The 20510-nt window shown below is 32.2% G+C and overlaps 1 protein-coding gene, 1 long non-coding RNA gene and 1 pseudogene across 2 annotated transcripts in view; 1 reads left to right on the plus strand and 2 right to left on the minus strand.

The window, feature by feature from the left end:
- LOC117115938 overlaps positions 1–3725 on the plus strand; it is a 5501-nt gene extending 1776 nt beyond the window's left edge. Inside the window, exon 2 of the long non-coding RNA XR_004446654.1 lies at positions 2186–3725. This is a non-coding gene — a long non-coding RNA (uncharacterized LOC117115938). The remainder of the gene's footprint in view (positions 1–2185) is intronic.
- A 655-nt stretch (positions 3726–4380) lies between these two features.
- Positions 4381–14457, minus strand: LOC117115937 (transcription factor E2F5-like). Its single transcript, XM_033259828.1, has 7 exons — positions 14301–14457; positions 13117–13226; positions 8673–8834; positions 8127–8235; positions 7349–7616; positions 6280–6351; positions 4381–5513 (listed from the first exon to the last, which is right to left on the minus strand). The coding sequence occupies exons 1-7, from the start codon at positions 14415–14417 to the stop codon at positions 5410–5412; spliced, it is 942 nt and encodes a 313-aa protein (XP_033115719.1). The 5' UTR covers positions 14418–14457; the 3' UTR covers positions 4381–5409.
- A 1313-nt stretch (positions 14458–15770) lies between these two features.
- The window catches only part of LOC117115935, a 49593-nt pseudogene continuing 44853 nt past the window's right edge, over positions 15771–20510 (minus strand).

The raw sequence follows: 20510 nt of genomic DNA on the forward strand, positions 1-20510 counted from the left end.
CCCCTTTTGGCCCCCCCCCCCCTTTGGACGTCTCTAGATCAGTCCCTGACAGTCGTCTCAGACTTGTTTCCCTCTAAAGCTCTGTCCAGATTATCAAATTTCCTTTGAAAAAAACTGTTGTATGACCATAGATATTCATGACGTGCCTATATATGGTCATGATGTGATGTCATCATGACCATATTTAGGGCTGTCTCTTATACACATCTAGATGTGTATAAGAGACAGCGGCTAGACGATCTTGGATGAAATCTGGAAAGAAGTAGGCTTAACATCTTTAAGTTTATGTTTTAAGAGAGTACGGTAGCCTACTAGGCCTACATGTAACATACATGAGAAGCACACACACAAGACGGGTGACTATATTTTTTTTTTCAAAGTCACCGAAGGGGGGGGGGGGTTGGCTAGCCACCCCATTCACCCCTAGATCCGCCACTGTTCAATGACTTGTTTGATCCCATTAAATGAGCTACCGTAAAACTTAGAATAGAAGCCCGGGATTCTTCATTTATTTGGGCCCTAGGATGGGCTTCTTTCCGGGATGGTCTTCTGTTCTAAATTACTTTTGCAAACTGAAAAGACGGGCTTCTTTTCAAAGCAAATGCTGTAAATTTTGGAATTGCTACTATACGACATTTTTTCAACTATGGAATTCGAAATTCTATTTAATTCTTTAAATTATAACCATGCTGTACAATAAAATACTACTGATACTGACACGCTATCATAATCATCAGCGATAACGTCAGTCTGAATGTTAGAAAGAAGCCTATATTATCTTGATTGGAAGCCCATGGCCATATTTTTCGAGATATGGGCTTCTTCTCGAGGATAAGCCCATGGGGCTTCTATTCGAGGTTTTACGGTATTCAAAATTTATTTTTGTGACAGAGAGTGTGTCTTCTATCTTACAGTAGTCTAAACTGAATGGCATCGATGGCTGGTTTATTAGAACCAAAGAAAGTACGTCAGTAATGTGTATTCTAAGACAAATATGGTGTAATTGATGTGTGAAGGAATACTGTAGACTGGTTTGTTTTTCAGAGATGGAAGGGAGTGTTTCAAAACAAATCTTTTTGTTGATTGCTTTGAAAATGTTTATAAATATAATTAAATACTGAAGCAAGTTCTAAACAAAATTACTATATCCATCAATTGAAAATTCTATTCTATTCTATAAATTGTTAGCGCTGGTTCTGTTCACAAGTTATTATTTGTTGGCTTCCTAAATATTTTTGATTTGCTACGTTAGCTTGCAGGCTTGCATGTTGAGCCTCCGTGGCTGAGGCTATAGACGTAGACGCTAGCTACTAGACATAGTACAGATAGTTTTGCTGTAACGCAGTTAATAAGTTAATACAAGATAATATTTCGACTTTGAGGCCAAATAAAACAAAATATTGTTGGCCACGCCCGACTGACCCAAAATGTACGAAATTGAGGTTCGGCATTTTATATCTTATTCTATTTTATTCATTTTTTTTTTTTGACTACAAAAAATATTTTTACGAGGTAAAAAGGGTGGAATAGGCCTATCTTGTTTGACGATAGGCGCCGCGACAGTGTTGTGCGGCCGTTTTGCTCTTCAAGGTAGATTAAAAAATGGTCTTTGTTGTATTGTGTATTTTCAAGCAAACAACATCGAAATAGCAATGCAGCTGCTACTTAGGGATTGTCACTAAGCGCAAGCTTGGTGGTCCAGTGGTTATGACACCAGGTTAGTTATCTGGAAGTCGTGGGTTCGTTTTCACCTGAATCACTTGCAAGATTTTTTTATGCTAGTATTTGGGAACGTACTAAGCACTCAGTACAACACATCAGGCAGGTCAAAACATGACAAGTTTACAGATTTTATATGATTTTATAGCTATTTTATAATACAGTAGTCACTTACCGATGTGCGTTCTTGAATTCTACGCACTCGACTGTACATTCAATAGTGTATAAATTCAAAGCTAGTAATAAAGCTCATCTTTGATCCTGCAGTAGTAAATTTAATTAATATGTAGTACAGTATTGCTTTATGCTGTAGCATCCACAATTTTCCAAAAGCATTTTGAGACAAATGAGCAGATAGGAATAACAACCTTAATTGTATATACAAGAAATATTCATCTTTATTCAAAAGCTATGTCCAAAGGAAAAAGCATTGAGCATATACCTCAATACAGAAGTTCTACAAAAGTTTTTTTTTTTTAAATGATTAAAAAAATACCAAAAACTTGGACTAATTATGTATCATAATTAATTTAAAAAAGACCCTCCAAATATGAAATTAATTAACAAAAGATTCTTAGCAGGAATTACAAATGAAAGTACAGTACACAATTATTCTTCCAATTCCTACCTAAATAATGGTTGGTATGACTATTGTTTTGTTTAAAAAACTAAATGTTTTCGGTCAGATAATACAATATTAAGCTGCGCAACTTGTTTAAAATAAAGATAATTTTCTGATAACAGGTAAAAGTTGCAGCCAATTCAGTGTAAAAGAAATGTAAATATATATTTTTTTCTCAGACGATTTGTTGTTATTTTTTTCCACAGAAAACTTGAATTCATTATGCATTTAGATAGTTTACAACATAAAATATTTAAGACACCAAATGAGTAGTAAAATCAAACAAAAGATACAAAAATTAAAATTAACACACCATAAACACATGTTAAAATTCATTAATAATTAGGCACAACACAAAGCAAATTTACAGACATAAATTTGTTTTCCAAAAGTTAGCAAAGCAAAAACTTTTGCAACAACTTCTAATAGCATTCTCACTCTATCACATGTTGTTAGCCACGAACACAGTATCATGGCCAATAAAGTCTAGAGATCCAGAATGTTTACATTATGAAAATGCATAGAAAGCAGGGCAGATCCGGTAAAGGCCTGGGGAGGGGGAGGGGGGTGTGTGTGATTGATATAACAATACCCTAGACGATCCAGGGTCATGCCTCCACAAACAATTTTTTTTCTAGACGCCCAAAAATAACATCTGAAACGTTTTTTTTTGGCGATCAATTATTTCTTTTTCTTTGTTCTTTTTTTTTCATTTTTTTTACTTTCCGACACTAAATCCGCACCTGGAAAGGTGAACTATGGACTCAAAATGAATTTACTAGTTGAGGGAATAATACCTTACAGTGACATTTTTGTTGTCAGGAAAATTGCAATTAACATCTAATATAATTGAGTTCACATTCATGCTGGTATAAATGAAAATATCCTGAATTGGCAATACTGTGAATGGACCTTTCCACAAGCACCGCTCCTTGGATATTGTTGCTAAGGTCCTGGCTATTATACTGTGGATGGACCTTTCTGCTAAGCTAAGCCACGCCCCTTGGATATTATTGCCAAGGTCCCACAAAAAAATAGCGTAAATGTATACACAGTAATCACATGCACTGTGGGACACAGTGTTGATGTGCTGATTGGTTAGTTGTTAAATTTGATTGACACCCTGGAAAGTCCATTGCAATGATGTTCTCATTTACATAAAGAGGCACCTGTGAGAACGTGCCTACCACATAACACATAAGAATGTTACCTACAAAATATAATAATCAAAATTAACAAAATAACAGCATATTGCTCTAATGCATTTAAAAAATTCATTTCTTATCTGATAGCAAAAATGAGGATTCAATAGGACTAATTGAACACTACACAATTCTATAATATATACCTAATATACACATTTTAAAAATTAATTTAAACTATTCAATGATAGAAATACTTCAAAATTGTAAAGATTTGATTACACCTTTAAGGCATTTAGTGGGTGACAAGATAATTATTGACACATCATTTTTACAGAAAATTTGAAATGTACTTGTTTGCATCCCATTATGTAATTAATAATATTTAGAGCCTGATCATTTATCAAGTAATTCTTTGTCCACACTATAAAATTTCCTTTAACAAAAGACTGTTGTATGTGCCTATATATGGCCATGATGTGATGTCATCATGACCATATTTAGGGATGTCACATGTTTTTGTCAAATAAAATTTGCTAGTCTGTACAAAGCCTTACGTTGGGGTTGAATGCTTAAAACATATGTGGCAAAGACAAGCCAAACCAGTCACTCGTCTCAAAAACCAATTTTGAGTTATTAATACAGTAAAAACAGTAAAATGAGAGCTATAAAATGGTAAAAGAATCATTTAAATCCGACACTTCATTATAAAGTTACACGAGTTTAAACATACAGCTGTTTAAAGAGCAATATTTGAGAAATCAACCTTTAAAGTTTACGATTCCAGGCATTTCTTAGGCAGAAACCATCACCAAATCGTTAAAAATTGTTGTTTTAACATTGAAAATGAGGAAAATAACAGAATAGCATGATGTATAGATATATAAAGGTTAGTTTAGTGCAATAAAATAGATTTCCAAAATTTTGAAATTCCAGCATGTTTTGGCCATTATCTCCAAAACAGGATTTGCGACGAGTGACTGGTTTGGCTTGTCTTTGCCACATATATGTCACCTTAAAAAAACTGTCCTAAAATTCGACTTAATGCCAGAGATGTATCAATTATTTAATGAAATTTCAAAACCATTATCATGGATGTAGTATTATATCACCCTCTCATTTGACTTCAATTCATCTGACATTTTCTGACAAATTTATATTCTCAAGAATGTCAAGATTTGGCGACAACCAACATGAATGATTGAGTGTTGAACAGTATCATCTCAAAAATCGTCTAGAATCTTTAAGTGTGTAATGACAAGGTCAAAGGTCATAGCATATAAACAATCACACAGCAGCTGGTATGGCTTATACCATCGTCTAAATTCTATAGTCATTTTATGGCTTTTATTATACTAAAAGTATTTTTCAAAGTATGTATCACCATAGAGTACATTTCAATAATTCATCAGTTTATGTCTTGACCTTTGACATTACCAATATATCCATTACATGTGTGAATATATGAGATGGTTTGTGTTTCAAGCAGTGACAATGTTTGTCACATGACCACAATTGACAGCACTAGTGTTTACTGACATTAAAAACATTAATGCTGATAAAAAACATTTTAGGCACAAACTCAGTAATCATTAACAATTATTGTAATTATTGTATTTCTTGATGTCAGACCTGCATATGCCAACGTATATACAGGTATTCAATTAATCTTCTCTAATAGTAAACCAATTATTTTTATGTTTTATGTGTAATGACACTGAATACACAATAAAATAAAATGAAATTGTATTAAAGAAATAGTGAATACAATTTAAAAAATTGGGACATAATAGGAATAATGTTACAATGTCACTAGATAACAATTATTTGAATAACTTATAAAAAAAAAAAGTTTTAGCTAAAAATGGTCCTTCATATAGCTGTTTAACACAAGATCATTGATTGAATATTAACAATCAGAGGATGTTAGAACACATCAAAAAGGTCACATACACCTTCACTATCGTCAAGATTGAAGTAGTAGTCGTTGTCGCCTGGTGGAGGTGATAATCGCAGTAAAGGTGCAAACACTGATGGAAAGAAAAGAAATATGGTATAATAAGTAACAGATTAGTATCTATTCCTATGATATAAAATGACACAGGTAATGATGTTTGTTATTTTGCTTTTATTTCAAATTCACAGGCATAAAGTAGTGAGTGACTGTAAAAGGAAGGAAAAAAAAAATGTTTGTTGACTTGTAGAATACATTCATATTCAGAAAAACTAAGCATGACTTGGTTACTAGTTAGGTCTCGAAGTTTGTTTAGCAGAACAGGGTTATGATGTTATGATGCTTTAATTTGCATTTAAAGGTGTGAATATTGTCAATTTCCTTCAAAGAAACCAGAAGGGCATTCTTTGATACCATTTTTGGAAAAGGAAAATTGTAAATGCAGTTTAAATGTAGGTACACTACAACAAAGTAATTATGATTACTATTCCTTGGATGTAGTTATGGTGGGCGGGGCCAACCAGCCTCATAGTTTACCACCCAGTCTAAAGCTAATTTCATGGCCCTACACTCACAATTAGTAACCCAGTTTCCCATTCTTAAAATCCACTCTTATTAATTAGAGTTTACCAAATGTTGTGAGGACTATCACATTTCCTTTGACAAAATACTGTTGAATGCCCATATATAGTCATGATGTGCCTATATATGGTCATTATGTGATGTCATCATGACCAAATTTAGGTATGTCACATGTTTTTGTCAAATAAACTTTGATAGTCTGATCAGAGCTTTAGTTGACCATGAGACCCACAGACCATTTACAGAGATTAACAACTTACTTTCTGAATCTAGAATAAAGTCATCTATAAGCTGCGAATCCATTGTCGGATCAAAGAGGTCTCTTGAAATATCTGAAATGCAAATTATACTATTATCATCACATGTATTTATATAACATAATTACAATAACTAATTGTGTATTTATTATTTATTTGTTAAAAGACAAACTTTTCCCTATGGGGATTCAAACATATGACCCTCCAATTACCATTCTATATCTTTAGCTGACTGTGGTATGAGGACAAGATATATCTCAAAGATATTATATAATGCAGTGTATACAATAAATTACAAGATATTAAACAATATTAATAGTATAATTATGAAGATTCAAATGTAGTGGTTTCTGAATAAAATAAAGAGTTTTAAAAACTTCAACACTACAACATGTTTTCTCACCCACCGACCAATGTTTTTTCCCAACCAATCAGTTGGTTCGGCAAAAGCGTTCTGGTGAGAGGGAAAAAATTGTAGTGTAGAACTGTTAATTTTAATATTTTCAAGCGCATGAGACTGTCCAGTAATATGCGCTATAAAAGTACACATCCATTACCATTATATGTATTTCTATTTAGATATCTGTTAAACATACAGTATAAGCTTCAGACCTCTTTAAGGAGCTCTACCAATTTGTACAAGAAATATTTTCAGATGCAGAAAATTCTTTTCTACATTTAATTCACTTATTGAAGTATGTTAAAGGCAAGGGTCCCCAAGTCTTTCGTGAGTAGAAGTAGCCTTCCATAAGTTGGAAATCTCACACTCTCACATGCAATATAACATATTATTATAATATAAAGGCTAGGCCAGATGCTAACACTTAGTATTCCAGTGCCTGTGAGTCATGTAGCTGCTAACCACTGCTTATCGGTGATGGTTCCTCTGCGTTAGTTTGTTCCAGTTATTAATTTAGCATGGTTAACTTAGTTGACCTACTAGAATAGATTTTGCTATTTACGTTTTCTCAGCGAATATATAACATATATTACGCATGTAAGTCTTCAACCAATACCATTACCATAATAAATGTAATATTAGTAAGGTTTCGTATGAGTTCTGGATACTTACCAAACGATTCATGCTTTTGTGCTTTAAGGGGCTCAACAGCTGATGTAGTATCCATTGCTACATCCTCTGCTGGGATCAATCTACCCGCTGACTGACTTCCGCCATTTGCTTGACCCACCCCTAAGCTGGGACTTGACAGGTCATGGGGTGGTGGAACCGGTAGCACAACAGGGCTACTACTCGATGTGTCTTTGTTCACTAGTAGTACATAGATTGGACCATTAAAACTTTTAAGATGAATTTGGTATTTCTTCTTGTTATCAGCACCCTGAAACATAATATCAGTAATTATCAATCTAACCAAAGTAAAAAAAAGAGAGCCTAGTCCCACTTGTAAATACATTACTACCATAGTAACGATGGAAGGTCTATCGTCGTCATAACACAAGCCACTGCATTTGGTTGTCTCATGAAAGTGTGCCCTACATAAGATATTAAAACGCATTCCTTAAAAAAAATAGTAACATTGATCAATCTAACTATTGCTCTCTATGAAAGAATTGTATCTTGTGGAACATGATAAACAACAAACAGTGCTAGGCACTCAGGGTAAAAAAAGTTACAACTAAACTGAGGGGGCGTCCTATAGCTGCAAATAAGGGCGTTATCCTTTGTTTACGCTCGCAAACATGCATACTCTCTCCCCTTTCTATACGCTTTACTCTCCCCCCTTTTCAACACTCTTATATCGTACTTAATGAAAATTTGGTTTTTGGCATTTGTTTCTTTTGAAATATAAACTTTGATAAACGATTGTGTGATGAAAGAGCTTACTCACCCTTTCTGGAACAGGAACTTCTAACTGGGTACCTGATGGAGCTTGTATTGCTAACAGCGTGTCATTCTTAAAACATTTACAAAGATCCTCATGGTTAACATATGCTAATGTGAAGACAATGTTAAAGATAAACAAAGTGTGGGTAGGCCTATCATCTTGTGTTACATGAAAAAAAATACAATACAATACAATAAAATAAGAGTTTCATTTAAAATCAAAAGCAAATTTGGAGGTTTTTGCATTTTGGTTAATGCATTTTAAAGTCTTTTTTTTTTCGCATTCTATACATAGAAAATCCAATTTTTTTTTCATTCAATATGTTGAAACTTTGATTTTAGAATATCATTAAAGAGACAGTTTAAAGAAAATATGCAAAAAACTCCAAAAATTGAGTTTCTGTAACAGCTGCAGTCATTACAAAATTGGAGCGAATACAAAACTATGAAAGGAGGTGAGGGAGAAGAGAGAACTTGTAATTCAAAGTTTGTTTAAGATTCAAGCTTATGTTTCATCGTTGTATAATGCAAATAGTTTATGAAAGGATATCTGCTATTTTCTTGGTCATCAGTGACGTTCTTAATGCTCTGTTGTACCCATTCCCTTTGTTCATCCAGCTCACGTTCCCTATCTTGTAACTCACTCAATTCCTCCTTTAAAACTTCTAACCTATCAGCAAGTTCAGTGGTGTTGCAGCCTGGCCCAGCTCCCCTTTAATAAAAACAACAACATTCATTAACTGTACTTCTTAAATAATTCCTTCATAGGTCCTAGCATAGCATAGAAAGAACAACATAAGTTACCATTGAATCTTTGACAATCAGACAAAAGACAATTAAAGAAAAAATTAGGATCTAATAAAGGAATAAAAAGAATACACAATAAACAAAATATCAAAAAGGCATACATTATGTACAGTAATAATAGTCAAAATGTATTCATAAGATTAAGAAAGATCAAATGAAAATATAAGCAAGATCTATTACTATTATACAGGTTAGATACTGTATACATAATTACAACCATGAACAAAAATGTAATAAGATAGGCAAGATCAATTTCAATAGAAGGCCAAGTGAGAGTTTAATAGTACAGGTTCAGATACATGAAAATCATTTGGTATACAGTACTGTATGATCTATTATGAATATGTATTGACATAACTTCAGGAACTACAGTGTTGCAGTGTCAGCGCCACAAGTTTATCAATAAATTATTGTGAGCCCGTGATAAATTGGACTAATCACAATAAAATGCAACAAGAATAGTTTATAATGAGAGGACTCATTGCCTTTTCCTTTGTATTGGTATCTGGTTTGACCTTTATTCAAATTTTACATCCATAATGCAGTAAAGCCTGGTTTCCCATACAATCGCTGACAGCTTTCGGTGATGCTGATTGGTCATCCCTAAAAAAACCCCCCAAATTTAATTTATTTCAATACAAACTTACTTTATCACCGTATCAATTTCCATCGCTTAAACGAAATACAATTGAAATCAAATCTGCAACATTAGTCCATAATCTTGGTGTGATATTGTGACCAATTCCTCACTTTCCAGCTGCATATCAAGTTCCATCTGCAAATCATCTAAATACCATCTTTGAAATATCCACCGAATTAGACAGTACCTCGACAAAAACTCAGCTGAAACTCTTGTTCATGCTTTTATTTCAACAAAACTCGATTATTGCAATTCCCTTTTTTTTTCGGCTGCCCTCTTCTTCTCTTTACCGGCTTAAAAAAGTACAAAATTCTGAAACTCTTGTTCATGCTTTTATTTCAACAAAACTTGATTACTGCAATTCTCCCCCCTTTTTTTTTCCTGCCCTCTTCTTCTCTTTACAGGCTTAAAAAAATACAAAATTCTGCAGCCCGTGTGTGTACACTTTACCCCAGGCCGTCGTCATATTACTCAAGTAATCTTGGCCCTTCATTGGTTCCATATTAAAGAACGAATTGTTGATCCTCATTTTAACATATAAAGCTTTATTATTTTCTCGTCCATCTTATATCACTAAACTAGTTCCTCTATACTGTATGTTCCATCTTGCCGCCTTTGTTCTTCTGACAAATCGTTGCTATCTGTTCCTTGTTTCCGTATAAGACTTACGGTGGTCATATTGTTTCTTGTGCAGCATCTTCTCTTTGGAACGAACTATCATCATTTATTTAAGACTCATCCTCCCTTGATTCTTTTAAAATAAACCTAAAGACTTATTTGTTCACCAAACTTCAGGGTACAATGCACCTTTGATCATTCCTTTTTAATTGGCGCAATTATATAAATTTTTGATTGATTGGTGGAATGGATCGGGGAGCCTTTCCGATTGTGTCGGGAACTGCTACTGTATGCAGTACAACGATTGCAGTTGCAACAGCGTAGCAATTGTATGGAAACCAGGCTGTAGTACCCATGATTTGTACATATGAGTGATATGACACCATCTGTCTATACTGTAGACAAATCACAGGATATTTTTTCAGAGAAACAAAAATATAAATGGTTTTGTATAGTATAGTATAGTATTAAAATTGGCCAGGAATATATTTTTTTGTTATCAGTTTCAAATAAAAGCAAACACCTTATATTACATTTTATACACTAAAAGCATGGCAAAATTAAAGTTTGATAACTTTTTAATGAAGATAGATAATTTACATTATAATTAAACCAAAGACTTAACAATAAGTATTTTGTACAATAAGTACAAAATACATACATGTCCTAGCAATATGAAACTCTATCCTTACACCTTAGAGCTACAGTAATGAAGGAAATGAGTATAACAAAGACAATTCCAAAAGAAAAATATTATCACTACACACCAGCACTTGACAGAACAGGAAAAAATAGCCTATTCCATACCTGACAACCTTAGTACCATAGTGTTCAACAGACAGTGAAGATGGAAGGGTATAATAATTGTTTAAAATAAATGACCATGAAAATATTAACCAGTAAATGTAAGGTAGAAGATTAACCTACAAGTCCCAGCATCATTGTGCTGAATAGCAGTCATAGAAAGGGGTTTAGTACAGTAGTTTCATGTTCACAACATTTGACTGTGACAAGGGCTAAATAAACCGGTGATAATCCCAATCAAACTCATATCAGGGAAAGTAAGGTCTCAAACTAGCGCCAATGATAAGGCCGCTGCCTTACCGCTTAGCCACTTTCCTTGTCCAAGTAAAAGGCACCAGACCTCTTAAGTTCCCAGAAATTTGCGGATTTCCCAGATTTCTAAGGAGTTTCCTCGCTTCCCAGAATTTTTACAGTTTTTTCCAGAAAATATATAATTTTCATTGTGAATATTAAAATGGCTCCTAAATGTACATTTTCAATAATTAAACAACATTTTTCTCTTCCAAATAATTAGGTTACTTAATTTAAACAACTCCATGCCTTTGCATCAACAACTAAATTCAATAAAATTCAATTTTGATTTGTTTTGTTTTTCTTCCTAATTATTGGCAAAGAATTATATAATTATATAATTGAATACAATTTTATATATTGTGTTTTAATTTATTTCTGTTTTTTTTTTTCTAACTACCCTCAGGTTTTTAGTTTTTCTGTATTATCAGTATTGGTTATTTCTTGTTACTGTATGTACCAATTGTATTGTATTTATGAAAAGCAAAAAAAAAGAAAAAATAAATGATTGAATGAATGAATACTAAGAGCAGCCTTTGACTGCTAGTAGAGCATTTTCTACTGAGACACACCATAACCGTTTCCCCCCCGATAAACTCATCTCAATGACCTTAGATGAGTGCTTGAGCCTATCAACTCAGACCTGATAATAATAATAAGGGTCCTCTCATCAGAATAGCCTATTGTTCTCTCTTCCAGGTGGGTGGCTTGAAGTAGCTAAGCAAACATCATTTACCTGTTGTTCTCTACTAAGTTATTCTCTAAGGGTTGTAACCTTAACCTAGATATAACATACCAATACCTTATAATTAGGACCTCTGTTATATAATAACGGCAATATACTGTAATGCTACACAGCAAGATTTTCATTTAAAAACCTAATTGGAGACATATTATATCCTAGTACTAATTCTAAAGTGGAAAATATTTACATTATAATTAATACAATAAAATAGAAAATCCATTCAAATTCTTTCTGGCAAAAATACTAAGGCTGTACTGTATGTAACCATTGGTAACAGCAATATCATAACTTTAGTTTGAATTCATAATGCAAATAAAAAATGAATTATAAGTTAGTGACAGGAATATACAATGAATGTCCTTGAATTTATTTAGCTTTTTTTTTTAAATGGAAGATAATAGTAAGGAAACTGCAGAGTTGAGATATTTACAATACATCACTATTGACATATGGTAGCCTTACACAGGATGTAGATTAGTTGGGATAGTTTTACTACACAATAGAAAACAAAGGGCTTAGGCCACCCATGTTCCAAGATCATTGGTTGTTGCTATGTTATGTCAAGGCAATGTGAATGAATATAGATTACCTAGATCTTTAGCACAATGTTTAAAAACACTTAATGCTGAGCTCGTAATTTAAGTGGAATCATGCATATTTGGGCACCTTGCCACCTAACACACATCTAGGCTCTACAGCAACTTTCTGCAAACTGTAGAATACTGTACCTTTGTAAGAGTCAATTTAAGAATATTTGGGACTGGCATTAAATGTGAGTAATCACAATCAACCAGTAATTATAAGTAACAATTGCTGGTACTAAAGAATTTTCTGAAATGAAAAAAAAAACATTTCCTCTCTTTCACAAAAGGACAGATGTCAATACCTTAACTTATCCTTAAGAGTCAAATTTAATTCCTATAAAATGTCCAAATATCTGAAATAATTTTGTTTCATGAAATCAAATACAAATTGATATTTTTACTGGGTTTTTTTTAGCCTCTTAGTCTTTAAGATATTGGAATCTGATTTTGTCTGGCTATATACGTCTGATGATATAAAAGGAAATTTTTGACTGAATATACTTACTTCCATTGTATGCTATTCTTGGACTTCTTTTCTATCAAACCTATTCCTTCTAAAACATTTGTTATATCATAAATTCTTCTCTTCTGTCGGACAGCAAGTGTATCTGCAGCCTGTGAAAAATAATTAATAGAAATTGTTCAACAAAACATTTTTTGCTGAATTGGCTCCTGCTGTTACCAAAATATTGAAATGGATAACAAAGCATTGGGATTGAAATGTGAATATGACACATATAGAATATATAGTTACACAGTACTATATTACAGTTCTGTTTATACCCATTTTTCTAGCGGTTTTCACAGCAGTTATTCAATAAGTTATTAATTTATCCCAGACAAATAAAAATTTTTTAATAGCATGGTGCTAAAACCCATGTTCATCGCCTTAAATAAAGGAAGGGTCAAGTGAGCCCCCTGCTGATCCCTAACTCTGAAATTGATATGGTTATCGTGTGATGTAAAAATTCTCAGAATCAACCTTACACACCGGATGCAGAGGGGGTGCGATCACAGCCCTTAAACCGTAAGAAAAATAATTGTTGTATTACAGTATATTGTTGATATGAATTACCGTTAACATTTTTAAGGTAAGAGAGTGCGCTTTTCGGGCACTTAGAAGTCCATATTCTCAAAATGTTAGCACCAGCCCCAACTGGTCTGGACTTATACGCACCCCTGACCACCTAATCCTGCATCCACCACAGATAATTGATAATTCATCCCGGTAAAATAAATTGGCAATACTAATCAATTATTATCCTGTAAAGGTGGTTAGGCCAGATCTAGCTTCGGCACTAGGCCCAGTTTGAATGGTATTTTTTAAACAAAAACTAAAAAATATTTAAAAAAAAAAACCAGCTTTATTTTCTTGACTGTCCAGTTAACATCTTTCACATCATAATCATACAATTAAATGCCAAGAATAGGTCTATTACATCTTCATTACTTCATTAATTCTAATTAAACGACCATAATCTAGACAGACGCCGGTTGAAAATATAAAATCATTCGCCATGGCTAAGCTAGCTAATGTAATGGTCGTTTGGCGTTGAGCTTATCGATCCAGCTTGGCTACACTGCCGACGCTCTGGCTACATGATGCGAGCAACGTGAAAAGGCCTTTCAGAAAAGCCACTAAACTACTATAAGGAACAGAAATATCTCGTTATTTTTAAAATACCAAACCTTTTTAAGATCTAGCACCCCATCTTTGGCATCCTGAAGTAGTGTAACAAACTTAGTTGTAAGTAAACCCAGGCTTTTTTCGTGCCGACTTAAAGGCTGCGGCGTGGTGTCAGCCATCGTTGTGCTAGCCTACTCTATTCTTGTGTTTGATAGCAGACCGTTATTTGACGAATCCTGGGAAATTGAATTTAGAGGGCGCCCTTTGTAAACAAATGATTTAAAAACCAATGAGCGGACGCACAGCGTCCAAAACTCGACACAATGAACGGTATCAGGCACAGAGTATGTGTTCATTTTTATTATTTTATTATTGAATGGTATTGCGCCCAGGTTTATGTTTTTTGTATCTCATCTCAAACTCTTAATTTATGCCTATCAAATTAGGCTAGGCCAAAATTTGATATAAACGTTTTAAAATATTGATATTTTTTTTATGATCCCTGGTGAATATCTCTCCTAACTCTCCCCGCACCCACCACGTAGCACTGTCACTGGCGTTGATGAGCATTACTATTCATGAGATTGGCATTAGGCGGCGGCCGATCTCTATATTGTTATTTTTAAATGTCTTTCAAGTGATATTTACTTCATTTATACTCGAGCTGCTGTTAACTATATAATACTCATCCCATTTCTTGTGCCTGCATGCTCAACCTAAAACATTTTGATTCTTTTGATGTGCAGTCATGACATTCACAGTACAGTACATGTAATTGGATACAAGACATGCAAAAAATACTGAATGTGGAATACTCAAAAAAGTAATTTACAATTTTAGTCAACAAAAGAACAAACAAAAAACACCAAATAGAAGAAAAGCATATTTATTTGTACTATCTGATCCATACATATTAAGTTCATATAATGAAATATTTAAAAAAACATTTTTTAGTTTAATTATCCCCCATCTTTGCATTCAGGCCCTATTTACAATAAATTTGAAAAAATGTAATTTTTTAATGACAATGCTATCATACATTTCTCATATATACACAGAATAAACCATACTATGTGACACTTGAGTAAGTATTGCGCATAAGTTACATAAGTTTCTTAAATAAATAAAACCATTATCAAAAATAATAACATCATTGTTTCTAGCATTTATTCATGAGAATATTTCTCAAAAAATTATATAAATAGAATTTAAATGAAAGACCATAATTATTGACTGAAGTATATCTTTCCTAAGATAATAAGTATTAAGAACTATAAAAATTAACATACTAATAGTATCTGAATCAGCACACAACTTAACTTGAAGAGTGCTTGGAAACTTACTTATATCTAAATTGAATAATAATAAATTGGTCAACATAATAATAATGACAATAACAATAATAAAAATAATAATAATAATATTGATAATAATAAATAATAACAATAATAATAATGATGATAATAATAATAAATAATAATAATAATAATAATAATAATAATGATAATAATAATAAATAATAATAACAATAATAATAATGATAATAATAAATAATAATATAATAATAATAGCAATTTATGCAAAGAAAACTATGTTTTTTATTTTAATGAAATAAAGGAAAATCTAGATTAAAATATAAACTATGGAATGTTGTCATTTTTATGGACGGATTACTTGGAAAACATCATAATTTAAGGCAAATATACAGTGTACATACTTTCTAACATATCAGCATATTGGATTGGACTCATTCGGTGTAAACACCAAGGATAAACCACGAAAGTCCTAGGACTTATTTCCAGTGGGGCTCTTCTGGTGTTGAATTGGGCAGTACACCTGGAGAAAATCCTCTACTCTTTTCCCATAGAGTGTACTTCATTCTTAAACATGCACATGAGCCATTTTGCATACAGGACCAATGGCTTAAACGTCTCATCCGAAAGAGGTTTTTTTTTTCACACTTGTATTTCTGCCCACCAGCTGAAACACAAGGAGAGCAGCGATGGGAATTGTACCGTGGACCTAGAGATCTCCACGGTTCAGCGCACGGATAGTGGCTACCACCAGTTTGGCCGACTGAGTTAGCAGCGCTCTCTATTATTCTCTAGTATTATTATCAACAGCAAATTACGGTACATTTGCTTAATTACATTACTTCTCTAAATTGTATAATAATACAGTATAAACAATTACTATTAGAGCAAGGAATGATAATTATTAATACAGTATAAACAATTTTACTTAATAAAGCAGCAAGTATATTTTTGTTTATATCATTTTTATTTGATATAAGAGATTGGGAAGCTATAATTCAGGGGTGTATCCAGGATTTTTTCTGGGTGGATCGTGATCATAATATTTTGGACCTTTTCAGTGGGAGACAGGAAAATTGATTACAGTGCCACCAGCTTGAAGCGGATGGCAGGCTCAGTTTGAGAATTGCTGGAATTAAGAGAGATTACGTTACGCAATTGTCAAGGTCTTTGGACTCATTGCTGGTACCTCGTCAATGCTTTTTCATTTGGTCATTGTGAAAAGGCCCTAGAAAGAAATGTCTTTGCAAAAAATATGGACTTTTGAAAATTGGGGGGGGGGGTCGTACAACCTTCTGGAACCCCCTTGCATACACCCATGTAATTATACTCCAAGCCCAGTTTATTTGCCAAAACCATGTGACATGTCTAAATATGGTCATAATGACATAACATCATGACCATATATAGGCACATCATGGCTATATTTAGGGTGCAAAAGAAAATTTGATAACCTGGACAGCGCCTATATACTTCCATGACAACATAGTAAAATACACGATAACATTAAAAGTTTTTTTCCAAAATTAGTTATCTAATTACACAATTATCTATTTACACTTATATCTTCAGCTATGTCAGATTTACTCTGATGCAATTGTCATAAAGAGAATAATAATGGCTGAATTAGGTTTTTAATTAAATACAAAATTAAGCTTTTTAAAAGCACCAAAACACATACATAAAGTTGAAAAGTAGTGTTTGTACAATCAGCTCTTTAACAGTTGTCTTAACTGCAATTATACATCAGAAAATTTACTTTCATCAAAATGATATATTATTATTATTATTAATCATTTTATTAATTTTATGATATATTTTATATCATGTATATTACTATATTATTTCATCAAAAGCATGTACATAATAAACATTACTCATTACAATTATACATTATCCGTTGAAAACATCATCTTTTCTTCTCTCACAATAATTAAGACACAATATAGTTTAACCAAAATATTACTTCTCTGATGCACAGCTGTTAAACATTAATTAATCATCTATATAATTATCACAAAAACAGATGGTGTATTGAAAACATTCTATTCACAAAAACAAATTGATATGCAGAAAAATACTGGAAGAATTTGTAAAGAAACTTGTCAAGTTCAACATTACTCAGCAGATATGTTATTGTACAGTTAAATATATGTATTATTAAAATTTAAAATTGTGATAATAGACAGTAGGACACCTCTTAAAAGTGGTTGGCTGTAGTGATATGTTTTCCCTCGCTTCCAGCCAAAAAAGTGTCAACTTAATTATAGGGATGTCCCAAAGGAGTGGCAATAATTCCTTACAACCAATAACAACTCCACATCCGTAAACCATATCATAATGAAACTTAGTGTATGTAGCACATCATGCGTATATTACAGTATTGTGTTGAAATATACAGTACTGTAATAGTTAAGAGAGATGTATTCAATTTGAATACAATATTAATAATAAGCATCAGCAAATCGATACCTTCAGCCTTTGAGATATGTGGATCAATACCCCCATTCTATTGATATTATTCGTATCATTTATGTATTTAATAAAAAAATATCATGTATTATTATATTTACAAATCTGTCTTGTATTGTTAGCTACGTATGTTTCACTATAGTGACCCAAGCTCACAAAAGGGCTGTAAACTCGTCCTCAGGCAAAAATGAGTCTTTGTTATAATGGCATAGAACATATCATTTACTTTAAAATGACAGTTTAATGAACCCAATCGGTTGTCCTGAAGCAAAGTTATGACCGTTTGAATAATTGTCATTTTATCAACTTTCTTAAATAAAGTTTTGAGGATTTTCGGCAGGTTTCTATTCATTTTTCACTAGCTCCCATCCAAAAATGGCTAAATTTTACCTCTTACAATTGGAATTTTAAACTCAAACTTCAGGAATAGTAAGATTAATAGTTATTTATTACACAAAAACCCAATTCACACATAATTTACATTCTACAGCCTATTCTGGCTATGGAGGTTTGTTTCTCAACACAGCACGGTGCAAGTTTACAGCCCTTTTGTGAGCTTGGGTCACATCATGTACTCATCTAAACATTCCTAGAGACTTCTTCATCATACTTCAGTCATTGTTGTATATACTATACTGCTGTCAATATTTAACAATATGTGTTAATGACAATGTTATATAATAGCCTACATCCACCAACAATCAATTTTATTTTTATATTAAAAATGATCACTCCATCTTGAATTGATGTCAGTATCGATGAATGCTTTTATCAATATACTTCTATGATTTTGTTTCTATTAATACTCATTGTGTTGGGGTTGATAAAGCACTATCAACCTTCATTATGTTACTATCAACCCTAATGTTGAAACTATCCACCTGATATTAAATCCATAAACTTAACAACTATTATCTACATAACACAACAAGCCTTGCTGCCTTCAGCTTTTCCTTTTGCTGGAGATTCAGCCGCCGCTCCTGCCTTTCCATTGGTTCCTGCTGCTGGTTCACTGGCTTTGGCTCCTTGGGCCTTCATTATCTGTAATTTGATATAAAAGATTAAATTAATAGTGTAAATGCATGCCTGATATCGAAGTGAAAAGCAAGTTCATGAAACAGACAAATGTGTAATATTGGTGAATTTGTTTATGATCCCATTAAGCAATTAACCAAGCCTCAGGTTACTTGCTCCATGTATAAAATCAAGTCAGTCTGTCATTTCTAATTACATAAATCCCCTTTTAAAAGAGAACAGTATATAAAGTGATTTATATATTAAATTTAAAAGTCTATAATTCAATTATACTGCATATTTTTTTAATTCTTAAAAACATATTGAAAATCATGTATCTGGTATTCTTAAAAAAATATTCATATACATTTATTAAATCAAATCGTTATTATTTTTTTAAAATATAAAAATCATGCATATTACTTTATCTCAAAAGGCAGGTGTATCATCTGATTACCATATTTTTTTTAAATCAAACGTATTGCTAATTATTGTACCTCAATTATGTATAAGTTATTTTCATGAAAAAGCATGTAAATTATTGTAGTTTTTATAAAAATCATGTATATTAATTTATTATTATTTTCACTAAAAAATAATATAGTTTACTTTATTATTATGTTTTTTTTAAAATCATTGCTTGATCAAAACCATGTACTGTATATTATTTTATTACTTTTTACTAATTTAAAAAAAAATTATACTATTTTTAGTTTTTACTTTTTCAATAAATAATATAGTAACAAAGAACAATAAAAATGCTTAAGAATTTGGAAAATTTCCAAGTTTTCAGTTCTTTGTTATTAAGTACACCTGTTTTAAGGAATGCCATTGAAAACCATTTCACTCATTAACTTTTGATCAGGTTGGAGTAAGCTAGAGTAAAAAATAACACAACTCTCAAGTTTTAATTGACTTAATTCTACATCGTTTTTAAAAAATTTTAAGTACAAAAAAACTCTTCATAATAAGTTAACCATGCAGAATATGGCATTACATGCATGATTAAGCAGGTAATGAAATTTCTATATATGTTTCTGTCTTTATTGTTATTCAATTCAGTAATTTAAAAGCCTCATTAATTATGCTTACATAGTTTTTAAAGAACAGAGTGGAATTTAATAGCAACTACTAAAATTTTGATTTAAAAAAAAAATACATATACTCTATTTGTATAAAAGTACAAATTAATATATCATCATTATCATCATCAGCCTGTCATGCCACTGCTGGCCGATGGCGTCCTTAAACTCCATTCTGATCTGTTCTTTGCCAGATTGGCCCAGTTCGCACCAAGCTCCTTCTGGAAAAGATCACTCCATCTCTTGTTAAATTAATATATATCATTTTCATATCAATTTTTTATTGTTTATATATTTTATTTGGTAAATGTGTGTGGGAGAGTAAATATATATCTTATAGTAAAAATATTATATAAAATATTTGAAGACAACTGAAATGTAATAATAGTCT

This window comes from Anneissia japonica, unplaced genomic scaffold (genome assembly GCF_011630105.1).
Source record: "Anneissia japonica isolate Jap-2015-1 unplaced genomic scaffold, ASM1163010v1 scaffold27830_len515607_cov181, whole genome shotgun sequence".
Classification (NCBI taxonomy): Eukaryota; Metazoa; Echinodermata; class Crinoidea; order Comatulida; family Comatulidae; genus Anneissia; species Anneissia japonica.

What these genes read in the sequence shown, in the direction of transcription:
- LOC117115937 (XM_033259828.1), bottom strand. Translation starts at nt 14,417, where the DNA reads ATGGCTGACACCACGCCGCAGCCTTTAAGTCGGCACGAAAAAAGCCTG. An exon ending in AAGAATAGCATACAATGGAA is followed by an intron (nt 8,835 to 13,116) that starts GTAAGTATATTC and finishes TTTTTATTAAAG; the next exon opens with GGGAGCTGGGCCAGGCTGCA. An exon ending in GATGACCAAGAAAATAGCAG is followed by an intron (nt 8,236 to 8,672) that starts ATATCCTTTCAT and finishes CATTGTCTTCAC; the next exon opens with ATTAGCATATGTTAACCATG.